This window comes from Monodelphis domestica, chromosome 2 (genome assembly GCF_027887165.1).
Source record: "Monodelphis domestica isolate mMonDom1 chromosome 2, mMonDom1.pri, whole genome shotgun sequence".
NCBI lineage: Eukaryota > Metazoa > Chordata > Mammalia > Didelphimorphia > Didelphidae > Monodelphis > Monodelphis domestica.
Genome location: NC_077228.1, coordinates 509438655 through 509452525, shown reverse-complemented (window position 1 = coordinate 509452525; position 13871 = coordinate 509438655). Strand labels below are relative to the sequence as shown.

The 13871-nt window shown below is 45.2% G+C and overlaps 1 protein-coding gene across 3 annotated transcripts in view; it reads right to left on the bottom strand.

Annotated features, from left to right (window-relative positions):
• Positions 1-13871, bottom strand: part of ABR (ABR activator of RhoGEF and GTPase) — a 301088-nt gene that overhangs the window by 165710 nt on the left and 121507 nt on the right. For all 3 annotated transcript variants that reach the window (XM_007485730.3, XM_056819590.1, XM_001364304.4), the window contains exon 2: positions 1527-1711. In XM_007485730.3, the coding sequence (XP_007485792.2) occupies positions 1527-1711 (185 nt within the window). The remainder of the gene's footprint in view (positions 1-1526; positions 1712-13871) is intronic.

The window sequence follows — 13871 nt, the reverse complement described above, 5'->3', positions numbered from 1 at the left end:
TGGCTAATAACAGACTTCTGCATCTCCCCTACTTCATCTAAAGGTAATCCCTCTAACAGCAATAATCAGCATAAATCCCATCCCCAATATCCTCCCCCCCCCAAAACTCCCATCACGCCCAGCAGGCAGCAATGCCATTTCTGTGGTTCTCTGCATTGGGTCTCAGTTGCTATGACAACATGGTAGCTTCCCCCCAGTGGAAAAGCTCGTTGTCAAGGCCGCTGCTGCCAAAGGCTCTAACAGCCATCCTCCACCAAGGGGGCGTGTGAAGAGGGGGAGCAAACTCCAAAGGGGAAGAGAAGCGAGCTCAGCAGCCACTGGGAAGCAGCACCCAACCAGCTATAAAGGGGGCCCTGACCCATACCACCCTCCACCCTCTTGCCAACAACTAGGGTCTATTGTGAGCGGAACCTGGTGAAAAAATTCTCTCTCCTTGTTAAAAACAAAAACAAGGCTGAGTACTTTGGAAGCAGGACAGCATCTAGAGAAAGGAGCCAGGGGGCATCTCGCAATATTCCAAGGGTTCATCCTGAGGCAGCTCCAACCCTCTAGGACAGACGTACGGAACCTTCTTTTATGTCATGGGCTGTACTTCTTTGGCAACTGGGTGAATCCCATGGATGCCTTCTCAGAATCAGCTGGGTTTTAAAATCCACAATCAAAGGAACTGCTAAATTTCAGTTACATGCTACATTAGTAAAAATACATGATTCTCCCCCCCCCCCTCCAAGTTGACAGACTTGTGAAATCTATCCCTGACAATCCCCAGCCATTAAAAACCTATAAACTCCATCTCTCTGATGCAGAAAGAGAACAGAGGAGCCCATAAACCATTCTGGGACCCCAGATCAAGAATGAAAATGACCCTGTGCAAATCTTTCACAAAGGTGCCTATGGCCAAAAGACATCAATCACTGAGAGCCATGTAGCATGGGAGATGTCTCTTTTCAACCCAGGAAAGGAAAGTCTAAGGTCCCCCTCCTCCCCAGCATGTCTGTCTCAGTCTCGGTTTGTCTGTCTGTCTCTCTCATACACTCACAAACTGAGACGAAAGCTGCAAGCTGAGGGGTCAGTCTGAACTCTGGTATGACATTTTCTCTTGCTCTTTCTCTTCCTTTGAAGAAAGGGGATAAAAGGAATGAGAAAAAGGAAGCTGGAGAAAACCAAAAGATAGGAGCTAAGCAGACGGTTGTGGAAAAAGAGGAGGAAACAGGGTGGAGGAACAGACAACAGGGAGAAGAGAAGCAGACCGGATAGGAGAGCTATAAGAGTGAGCAGAAGAAAGAAGAGCAACTCGGCAGAAGGGATGGGAATTATCTCAACGAAGATATTACTCCAGGATTAGATAAATATAAGCTAACCAAAGTAAATGCAACAACTCAAGCTATTTAGGGAAGCTAGGACTGGGGGCTCAGAATATGGATTTCAGCCATTCTCCCCTCCACAAAACAACTCTGACAATTCCCAGCATTTAAGAACCATGCACCCACTTTCCCCCAAGGCAGAAAGAAAAAGGAGTCACCTACCACAGGTCCCAAACCTTCTGGTGGGGTGGGTGAGATGCCATCCCCACTACCCTGGCTCCGGGCACTGAGCTGAGGGGACATGGTGGGCGACTCATCAATGTACGGCATGGTCTCCGAGCCCTCGGGTGGCACCTTCTGCTCCTCATTCCCCTCCCCGTCGTAGTCGTCGGCCCCGTAGCTGAAGTCTGTGACAAGGAACAAGAAAGGCCACTGAGAATCTTCTACCAGGGCTGCCAGTGAGGGGTAGCGCAGTGGGCGCCGCCGCCGGCCCCCCGCTGCCATGGTTAACTCCACACCATTCACAAGTCCCCTGGGCTGAAGCTGGGTCTTTAGAGAACCCCCTCTTGCACCGGACCCCCAAGCCCCAGGAGGCACAAGTCTCGCTGCACACTCAGAGGCTGCTTAGAGTCAAGCAGTAGCTGCATTCTCAGAACCGCCCGTTTAATGACATGTCAGATGCTTATTCCAAGCTGCCGGTTCCTTTGCCTCCTGCCTAATTCCAAGTCTAAAAATTAACAGCAGGAGCAGGAGGCAGGAAGCTCCCAACTCTCTTCTCTGAGTCACCATTCTGCTTTTTATAGGGAATAAGGAGGCGGGGGCAGACCAAGCGATGTCACTTCCTGAGCCCCTCCCCTCCTAGTGCCATTTCTATACTGATCCTGGTCCCCCTGGGGGGCCAACACTTAAGATTGGGTATTAGGGAGAAAGAGGAAACCATCCCTACTTTAGATCCCTCAAACCTTTCATCAGAGAGGATGCCAAGGCACCGATGCCAGGGGACTATGGAATGGGGATAAGGAGGCGGTTCTGTGGCTAAGCTGAGCCAACGTTTAATACTAGGGTCCTCAAAGTCAGGTCTGGTTCTATAATTTCACCATAAGCTTCCTTTAGAGAAGAGGCAGAGGAAGATGGGAAGCCTCTGAGCTGCAATTAACCCCCTGACTGCTGCTGTGAACACTAGTCAGTCTTTTAAACCATAGCAGAGTTCCCCTACCCACAAAACAGCAGGCTTACCAAAGGAACAGGAGACTTAAGCGGTAGTGCTGGGTGCTATATGAGAGCTTGGTGCTGAAAGGGTTAATAGGACCCCCAAGAACTAGGTCCTCTCCTGTAGGGTGTTTACTCCTTAGGGGACTAGACATCCCTATCTTGTTTATTTATAAAGAGCAAGCCAGCTGTCAGTCTCTAGCAGGCCAGGAACCCCACAGTAGTAGCTCTCCTTCCAAATGGCTACTTTCCCAAAGAATAGAACCCCAGCCCAATCTAGGAACACACTCCCACTTGAATGCCCCCAGCCACCAAGAACGAAGGCCCAAGTCACTTATGTATGATGTCTGGAACCAAAATTCAAACCTGACAAAGGACTAACTGCTTTCCTTGGATACTAAAGCCACAGGCACTTTTCATGCGGTCAGCAATGGACTCTCAGTCTTAGAAATTGCCTGGTGGCTTGGGGATGTGCCCAGGCTGTACCAGTATCCTTCTCACCCCACCAATAGCCTAAGTGGCCAAATGCCAAGTATTCAACACACCATCAAGTGGGTTAACCTGGAGATTGTACCACTTCCCAGGGCATCACTCCATCATACTGAGATGGCATGGAAGATATTCCACAGGTGTCTTGGCTGCTTTGTTGGGATATTCTGGACAGAGGGGGTGGTTAGGGGATGAGAACAGGCTGTCCCAAGTCAGCAAAGGTATTTGGGTCCATCACTGACCAAAAGGATCCATCTGAATGCGAGACTCCTCAACAGCCCTCATTTCACAGAAGAACCTGACACCCTGAGATTTGAAGCAACCCTGCCAAAGTCACCCAGCTAGTAAGTGGAAGGTTGGGCTTCTGACTTCAAATCCAAGGCTTATCCAATGACACTGACATTTCCACCTTCAGCACAATTTTTTGTATTCTTCTAGATGGCCTGAGTCACCTGTGATGATCCACTGAGGCAACCACGGAAGGAGCCCAGATTTCCTTGACTGATAACCAGAGACTCCTATGCAGGCACACATATGCTCCCCTCCCACTGCACAAACCCATCTGAACAGACTAAAGAATCAATGGCGATCCCACATTTCACATCTTTGGGGTCCTTAAACTCCTCGGGGGCAAAGAGGCTTCTCTCCCTTTTGTCTTTCTATCCCCTGCATTTGGCACAAGTGCCTGGCACTTAGAGGGCCTGAATAAAGGCTAGCTGATGGCCTCAGCCCAGCCATCTCCCCTCCCTGGCATCTGAATACTTGTTGAGCAGCTCAGAGATAAGTCCAGGCCATTGCTGTGGACTCTCTGCCCTCTCCAGCAGCTGCACCTGCTTTGAACCTCCAATCCTCTCCCCCCCCTCACCTCCCCCCACCTCAGCCCTGAACATCACCATTAAGTTGTCAGGGCATCTGTGTTCTTCTCCCTTGCTTCTATTCATGCTGTTACCAGTTATTACTGGAGCCACGGACTGGATGTGTGGGAGGGAGGAGGACTGAGCAATGCACGAGAGTGAGAGGTTCTGTACATGAAACCAACCACAGGGGCCACACACCCACCATTCTCTGGAAGGTGGACAGGTATGTGCCTTGTGGCCAGCAGAGTTGCTTGAAGTTTTTTCATTTTTTTCTAGGGGAGGCAAAGTGAGACAGCCACAATAGCCCGAATCTCTGGAGCCTGGATTGTGAGAAGATCATACACTCTTGAAGGGGCACAAGAAAGTTACCCCCAAACAGCTACTTCTTCCTCCCTGACTGGTTCAAAGACTGTATACAGTCCACAGTCCATCTTGGGCTTCTTTCAAAATTCAGCTTGAGTCTGCCTACTCTGGAGTCAGGAAGACTTGTCTTCCTCAGTTCAAATCTGACCTCAGACACTTTCCAGATAGGTGACCTTGGGTAAGTCATTTAAACCCCATTTGCCTCAGTTTCCTCATCTATAAAATGGGCTGGAAAAGGAAATGGCAAACCGCCCTAATATTTTTACCAAGAATATTCTAAATGGGGTCATGAAGAGTCAGACATAACTGAAAAAACAACTCAACAATAATAATAACCATCTCCTTCCTGTAGGAGTCCTTTCTTGATCCCTCCAACTGTGTATTCCTCTCCCTGAAATGATCAAATTCCTTGGATTTACTTTGTCCACCCTTTTTTGCGTGTGCTGTTTCACCTTAGAGAATATGGTCATCTCTTGGAGGGTAGAGCCTATTTTTGTCTTTGTATTCCCACCACCTAGCAGAGTACTAGAACACAGTAGGTGTTTAATAGATGCTTGTTTCTGGATTGCCTGATAGACAGCGCTATAGCCCAGGGCTGGATTTGAAGGTTGAGAGCCTGAGTTCAAATCTGTGTAACCTTTGGACAAATCACTTAAGCTGTCTTGGTTTTGGTTCCTCCCCTGTAAAATGCATGTGGTAGCTTCTAAACCAATTACAAAGCCCATTTGGGAGTGCCCAGAGAGCCTTAAGTAAAACTAATGCCAAAATTATTATCAATAATATGGAAATGGGTCTTGTTCAATGACACATGTAAAACCCAGTGGAATTGTTCATTAGCTATAGGAGGGGAGGGAAAGAAAATGAATCTTGTAACCATAGAAAAATATTCTAAATTATTTAAATAAAATTAAATATTTAAAAAAGAAAAGGTTCAATGATAAAATAATAAATGTGTTGCTGACCTCTGGAGGAAAAAAAAAAACAAACTAATACCAAGCAGGGCTACCCTCCCCTGGATCCAACCTTTCAGCCAATTTTCTCTACCTAATAATGCTCTCCCTCTTCTCCCCCCCCTCCCCATCCCTACCTGAAGAACCCAGAATTCTCTGCTTCACTACAACCCTTAGGTTTGCTCCCTACTTCTTAATGGCAGTGGATCAGTCCCTTCCAGGCTCTCTTTAGGACTCCAGACTTTGTCATTCACACTATAACTGAAGCCTCCCTATATGTGCTATCTCCCTAGAAAACGAGTATGAGCTCCCCGAGAGCAAGGGCTGTCTTGCTTTTCTCTTTGTATCCAACAGTGTTTGGCACATAGCAAAGGCTTAATAAGTACTTTTCCATCCATTTTTGTTCATAAGCCTATGATCCTTGGGAACTAGAGACCATCTGAAATAAGAAACCCATATTCTTGAGCCCAGGGGAGCTCTCAGGGATGAAGAATAGGGTGAGGGAGCTCAACAGGCCAAGACTGAGCTCCCCCCAAGTAGGCCAAGGACCCGGAGCCATAAGCCCAGAACTTTATATCCAGTGGACACTTCTAAGGGCAGAGACAGACTGTGTAACCAGAAAGATGGCAGATATTACTCACTACCTCACCAATCACCCTTTCCCTAGCCAAAGGCCCTCCCCTTCCCTGACACTTTCCCATGTGAACCCTCCTTAGAGGAACAGGAAGCCTGATTAGGCTTGGCCTTCTCAGGGTACCCAAGCAGCAGGATTTTCTCATCACTCTCTCTCTCCCCAGGTTCTAGAAGTATTCCAACCTGTTCTAGGAATGATGGGGAAAGAAACAAAGCAGAAGGAACAAGAGCAAACTATACTGTACAAGAGGACTTGCCTCTTCCTAGCAGGACCCAAAGAAAGACCTGGAAAGGATGAAACTAAGTTTTAGGAAAGAGGAAAGCCCAGTCACAGGAAAGTCCTCACTCATCATTCACTCATTCATCATTTATTTAACCGTCTGAGGGAAATAGGATTCTCAATTATTTCCTATTCATAAAGTCGGAAGGCAGAGTTTCACAAGGTCAGTGAAAAGATAGACTAGATGGATGAAGTAAAAATACCCTGGAAAAATGGAGACTTCCTTCTAGAACTGGGTCTTTATATGGGGCAACTGTGGAAGGGCCAGATTGGCCCTTTTGTTCACAAAAGAGGTAGGACTCAAAAATGGGATGGAAGGGGTCTCATTGAAGTTAACAGTGGCTAGAATGCAACTCCTTCTTCATTTTACCTACAAAAATCCTCTGTTTTGGAGCAGTTGGGTAGCCTAGTGGATAGAGTACCAGACCTGCAGTCAGAAGGGTCCTCGGTTCAAATCTGACCTTAGACACTTCCTAGCTGTGTGATCCTGGGCAAGTCACTAGCTCCTGCTGTTGCTCTTTTATCTTAGAATTGATACCAGGATAGAAGGTTAAAAAAAAAAAAAAAGAACCCTTTGTTTCCATCAAAGCTCAGCTCAGATGCAGAGTAAATAGGATGGATAAAGCAGTAACTATGGAACCAAACTATTAAATGTTCAAATTCTACCTCTGTGACTTTGGACAAGTCCCTCTGCCTTCCTAGGCCTCAGATTCCTCCTTTTTAAACCAAGAGCATTGGTCCAGCTGGCCTCTGAGGTCAGATCTGTGGTTCCCATATCACCTATTCCTTCTTCTCCGGATAACAGCCCCCCTTCTTCCAGTTGCCTGGAATCTCTCCTTTCTCGAAAGTGTTCCATCCCCACCCTCCTCCTCCTCCTTCCCCCCAGCAGAATGGGAGCTCTCTGAAGGAAAAGCCCACTTTTTCCTTTCTGGCTTTTTTGTCCCCAGTTTAGCAAAATGCCTCATACATGTGGTGGATACTTTCGAAAGGCTTGCTGAGAGCCAGGAAAACAACATACACAAAGACTACAGAAATAGACATAGAAAGAACAACACCAGAATGAAAATGAGGCTGCAGGATTCTAAGCACTAAGTTTGTTCAGAGAATGTGGCTCGTTTTTTCTCTTTGGAGAGAGGTGGGGGACAATGGGTGTTCCACATTGTAAACACTGTCAAGCCTGGATCTGTTGACTGCTTTTGCTGAACTGTTTTGTTCTTTTCTGTCTTTTTCTCTTTTTGATTCAGAGGACCCAGTCTCCGATGCTTCCTGCCTGTGTGATTTTAGATAAGTCACTAAGCCTCCCTAGACTTGTTTCCACCTCTGTAAACTAAGAGGGAATGGCACCAGAGGTCCCTCCTAGCTCTAAAACCATTTTTCTATGGCAACAAGGGATGGTTCTAAGATATATGTGGATATAAAAACAAAAGGTATGGATGGGAACTGGCTCCATGATGGAATTGGTATGGGGAACTCCCAGGTGAGGAAACTCCCTCCCCCAATATGGATCAGCACTTTCTCTGCAACTCATAGCCTTGGGCACAGATGAAATGTCTTGCCCAGAGTCACAAAAAGTCTCAGAGTCAGGATCTGAACCCAGACCTTTGACTCCAAGGCCAGTATTTTATTCACTCAAAACCACATATATGTTTGCTGAATCCTGATTATTGGGGGCACAAAGGTCTCCTCCTCCACTGGCTTATTCAATAACAGCAGCAGCAGCTCTAGGAAAGGCTAATTAAAGAGCTGAGCCACAGAAATCTCTCTGGCAGGGGCACTCTGTTCCCATTTCCTTTCCCTGTGAGACCGCCTGGCTGGGGCTTAGGGGTGAAGTCTGGTGGCTATGGAGCCTCCATCCTTCCTCTATGGCTGGAACAAATGGCCATTTATTTCCATATCAAGATACCTGTAGGTGTCCCCTTCTGGAGAAGAAACAACAACAACTCACCAGGGCATGTCTTTGAGTGGGCAGCTCAGGGGAATTAGAAGATAATGAGGAGAAAATAGACTCAGTTCTTAGGGACAAATTGTGCCGGTTAGGGGAAAATGAGTCTTTTACCAAGATTCTGGGTGACTAAGTTAGCCCTCGGTGACAAAGGCTCTGTTCACCAAAGCCATGTGGGAAATTTCTGGCAGTACCTCCCTTCATGGGAATAGGGAGAGATGGTAACAGGAGAAGTGGTTGCCTGGAGAAGAGCCTCAAAGTCTAAAGGGCTTCCTAGCCATGTGACCCTGGGCAAGTCATTTATTGCCTAGTCTTTACTGCTCTTCTGTCTTGGAATTTAATACATAATATTGATTCTATGATGGCTGGAGTCAGGAATAACTAACTTCCTGAGTTCACATCCAGTCACAGACACTAGCTGTGTGACCCTGGGCAAGTCACACCTCAGTTCCCTAATCTGTCAAGTAAACTGGAGGAGGAAATGGCAAACCAATCCAGGATCTTTGTCTAGAAAACCCCCAATAGGGTCACAGAGTTGGACACGACTAAAATGACCGAACAACCATTTGTATCCTCAGCATTAAGCATAGTGCTAGGCTCTTAGTCAGAACTTAATAAATGCTAATTCCTTTTCCTTGACTTAGAAAGGCCAGAGAGTTCATAACGACCAAAGCTCCAAATTCAAGGTTCTTCTCCCTGCAGACATGACCTCTAACAAATGGCATTTCTATGGCTTTAAAATTTGCACATATCATCTCACTGTCTCATTTGCCGGTATATGCAAACAGTAAGCACTTCATAACTGCTTCATCTATTTCTCTTATTTGATCTCACAATAACCAGTGAGGCTATCCCCATTTTGCAGATCAGGAATTGTGCTTCAAAGATTTCTAGACAAGACTTGTGACGTTAGTGATAAATTTCTGATAAGGAAACCCCTTCTAACCAACGGAAAGCTGGAATTAGACAAGGCTTGGATTAGTAGTCAACAGACATAGGTTCAAATCCCGTCCTTCTTCTTATTATCTATGTAGTCTCAGGCAAGTAATAAACCTCTCTGGGTCTCACTTTTAAAGTGGCTTAGAAATTTCTGGGTTTTTTTTTTTTAGAGAATCACCATTGAATTTGGAAAAAATGTCTAGGAGGAATCACCTGGAGGACTGAGCTATTGAGTGATTTAGGACCACGCAGTTAGTGTGGCTCAAAGGCAGGATTTGAATGGGGAAGACTCTCTTAACATGGATCCTGTTTCCACTAACCCAGGGTCTTCATGGTCAATGTCTGCAGTCTCTACAAGAAGCTCATGAGCTGATAACTCTTACACAGCTACTGTTTGGATGATGAAAGGACAGAGACTCAGGAGACAGCCCTGCCGAGAACCAGGATGAACAACTGAGGGGAAGGAGGTCCCAGCATCAGGCAGCCTGTGAACCTGGGGACCAAGTAGGAGAGAAGAGCTTACAAATCTTCAAAAAAGGCTAGAGAAAATGGGAGGATCTTCCCCCAAGAAAGGGGAGGCCATTGTCCCACAGAAGGATAAGTGGAAGGGTCTTTCCTCTTTTGAGCTGTAATATCAGGACAAGTTGCCTGAGATGCTATATTGAGCAGCCACCCCTACAAAAAGTGCCCAGTATATGTATGTCCTATCCATAGCACCTATAAAGGTTTAACCTCAACGTCACAAAGAAGGTTGCTTATTAAATAAAGCCTTGAATCCATGGTAGCAGAAGCTGCCATGATTCCAAGTCTAGTTGTCCATCACTCAGCACCTACTACCATTCAAGCCTGCTCCTTCTAAGGTTCCAAGGCTCTCTTCAGACTCTGGGGTTCAGTCTGAGAACCCCTCTTCTCCCAGCATTTGGTACAGTGCTTGGCACAGAGTGGGTGCGTAAGAAATACTTGTTGATTTAAATGATCCAGATCTAATCATTAGGGATGAGCTGGAATTAAACAGAGCTTGGATCAGTAGTCAAAGGTCATGTGTTCAAATCCCATTCCTTCTGCTCACTACCTGTGTAGTCTTGGGCAAGTAACAAACTTCTCTGGGTCTGACCTTTAAAATGAGAAGATGGGGCCAATTGTAATGAAAGTTATGCTGGCTCAGCAACCCATTGTTCCCAGTCCAGCTTGCAAATCAGTGTTGAGGGAGGCTTATCTAGTCTTCAGTTTTTATATTATGTGCAAATATCAAGCTGTGGGCCCTCATATATGGCAACTGTGGAGGTGCTGAGGCACAATGGCCCATCTTCTTTTGCTGACTTGGATCTACCAGAATATCTTTCTCTCATAACAAAATATATCAATAAAAGCTGGTTTCCATCTTGAATCCTTTGCTAATCTCCAGAGATCAGGCCACCAACATGTTACTACCTTGATTTTTTTTTAAATGCTTACTTTCTATCTTAAAATTGATACTGTGTTTTGGCTCCAAGGCTGAAGAGTGGTAAGGGTGAAGAAATGGGGATTAAGTGACTTGCCCAGGGTCACACACCTAGGAAGGATGAGGCCAGATTTGAACCCTGGTCCTCCAGTGCCCTGAACTGGCTGTGTATCTTCTAGAGCCACCTAGCTGCCCCACCCTGATGTATTTTAATTAACTCCTATAATTTTCTTTTTCCTTAGTTCTGCCTTGTTAATCAGGGCAAAAGCCTGAACAAAGAATTTTCCTTTTAATAGTCTCTAAGGTCCTTTCTAGCTATAAACCTATGGCATATAAAACTCTACAGTCAATAAGGACGAGGAAAAGGAAACCAGGCCAGCTAGTATTTAGGTGAAAAAATGACAAAAGCATACTCCAGAACTGACTCTTTCTCACTTAATTCTTATCTCGTCTGCAGGCTTTTAACAGATCTTCTCCTTCCCCAGTGCCCCACCTTCTCCTGGCTTCTGGGGCACCCTGCCTCAAAGCTGCTCCCACTTATCAGCCAAGGTAACACACAGAGCGATTATCGGTTAAATAGCCTAATCTTCCTTTGCTGGCAGACCAAAGGCCTAGTCTAGACATCCCAATCTACCAAGAAGAGATTGAAGTTGGAAAGCCAGCTAGGTGAAACCTCATGGTCTTAAACTTCTTTAAATGGAATTTTTAAAAATTTCTGTTATCTTTTCATTTTGCAATACCTTCATTTCCCAATATATCCTGCACCCACCTGGAGACTAGCCTTATAACAAGGAAAGAAAAAGAAAAAAGAGCACCCATAGATTTAGAACTAGAAGGGAATTAAAAAGCCCATTTAGCCTAATTCCCTCAATTTACAGATAAGGACACTGCAGAGTGAGGGGGCGGCTAAATGACTAGCCAGCAAAACTAACACCATACAGACTCCCAGGATGCTTCCAAACTTTCTATTTCCTCACTGGGCTGAAAGGTAAAAACTGAGGGTCCAATTTGAGTGGAATCTCTGGGGCAGCCTAGAGACCCCAATTTTTCCCAGGGAGGCAGACCTGCACCTCCAAGTACCAGTGGACAAGCTTGTCCACCTCTGGATGTCACATCAGGAACTTGAAATCAACACTCCCTAACTGGAGTCTCCTTCCCATCGCTTCTCTCAACTTTCTTATCTCTGATAACAGCACCAACAACTCTCTATCGCCCACACAAAAGCTCATGGTCATCCTTGACTCGCTACTCTTTCTCACTTCCCACACCTTCCCTCTGACAAAGTAGCTGGCAATTCCTGTTAATTCTACCTCCACAAAATATATCCCACACACGAAAGGCCACCAACCCAACTCAAGCCTTCATCATTTACTGCCTGGACTTTTAAAGGGTAGAGCTTCTCTGCCTCTAGCTTTTCCAGCACCAATTCTGCCTTCACCCAGCTGCCAGAACCATAGATTTAAAAGAATGTTTAAACAAAGACCTCCTCAAGTCTATGTGGAAGAGACATGAATAGTTCCACAGATTATCTATTCTATTACACCTAACATTTACAGAATCTGGCTCCAACCCACCTTTCTGCATGCTGGCCAAAAGAGACCAGCACCTGTTTGCTAATCTTGTCATCCCTTCTTCTGTATGCCCATGAGTGAAACCCAAAACACCCAGCCGGCCAGCCAGTCCTATCACTGACCTCTGAAATCCTTCTCTGCCTTGAAGGCAGTGTTCAGGTGCTCCCTTCATAAGCTCCCTCCATGAATCCTTTCTTAATAGCCACTATTTCCATCTTGAGTTTTCTTTTGATCCCATTACATTCTACTATGTATAACAAAATATTTATATCCCCATATACATTATAGGAGCCCTTTCCCCATTTTACTAGAAAGAAGCTGGGGTTACGTTTTTTTCCATCTTTATATCCCCTGGTTCTTGCACTTAATGACTACTAGGTGGCAAGGTGGTTAGAGCCTTGGAGTTGGAATCAGGAAGACCTGTGTTCAAATCCACCCAACTTGAGAAATTTATTAGTATTTGTAATCCTTTCTTTATCAGCCTCAGTTCCCTTATCTGTAAAAGGAAAACAGTAATTGCACTTACCTCCCACAGTAGTTGAGAGAATAATATATATGAGATAATATATGCAAACATATTACTATTAAGCACCTACTATGGGACTGGCACTGTGCTAAGTCCTTCTGGAGATACAATGAAAGGCAAGACAGTCCTTGCTCTCAAGAAGCTTACAGCCTAAGGGGAAACCTTGTGTAAATGTAAATTAGCTTTTGTTATGGTTGTTTCTTGAAGGTAAATTAAGTTGAATCTCCCAGTGCTTTACATCCTCAGAACCCTATGAAGGGGAGACAGCTAGATGACTCAGTGGAGTAAGAGCCAGGAGGTCCTGGGTTCAAATTTGATCTCAGACACTTCCTAGCTGTGTGATGGGGGTGTCACTTAACTCCTATTGCCTAGCTCTTACCATTCTTATGCCTTGGAACCAATACACAGTATTGATTTTAAGATGGAGGGTAAGGTTTGATTTTTTTTTTTTAAAGAATCCTATAAGGTAGGGATTATTACTATCCATATTTTACAGGTAAGGAAACTGAGGCTGAGAGTACATAAGTAACTTGCCTGTAGTCTCATAGTTAATACACGTCAAACTCCTTCAACTCCCAAGATCAGGGCTTTATGATAGACCTTTCCCAATTCCACTAACACCAGGGTTTCCCAATTTAGGTTACTGTTCCTACACGTAACCACATAACTACGTAAGCACGTAGGACATGCTTTTCAGGAGATATGGGCATATTTGGTAATTAATGAAAGGCATCCATTTCTCATGCATTTGCAATGATAAACTCTAAAATGTAGTTCCTTTCATAGTGAATAGGGAATATGGGGAAATGGAAGGGTAGCTAGGCGGCATGCTGGATACAGTGACAGGCTCGGAGTCAAGAAGACTCATTTTTTGGAGTTCAAATGTGGCCTCAGACACACACTAGTTATGTAACCATGGGAAAGTTACTTCACTCTGTTTGCCTCGGTTTCCTTATCTGTCAAATTATTTGGAGAAGGAAATGGCAAACCACTGCACTATCTTTGCCAAGAAAACCCCAAATGGGGTCACAGTGAGTTGGACACATCTGAACAACAACAAATGGGAAGGTTTACTTAAAGCCAATGAATATGGGGAGGCCAAAGAATGTTGGGAATCCCCTTGTACTTGGCTGACTATAGCAGGTATATAAATGGTCCCAGTCTTACTTGAGCTGGGAATATAAAGGCATAACCCAAACTTTGATTTTATTGGTATGGGGAAGCCCAAATGACTCAAGCCCAAATGGTTTTCTTGGCAGAGATAATGGAGTTGTTTGCCATTTCCTTCTCCAGCTCATTTGACAGATGAGGAAACTGAGGAGAAAAGAATTAAGTGACTTGCTCAGGGTCACACAGCTAGTAAGTGT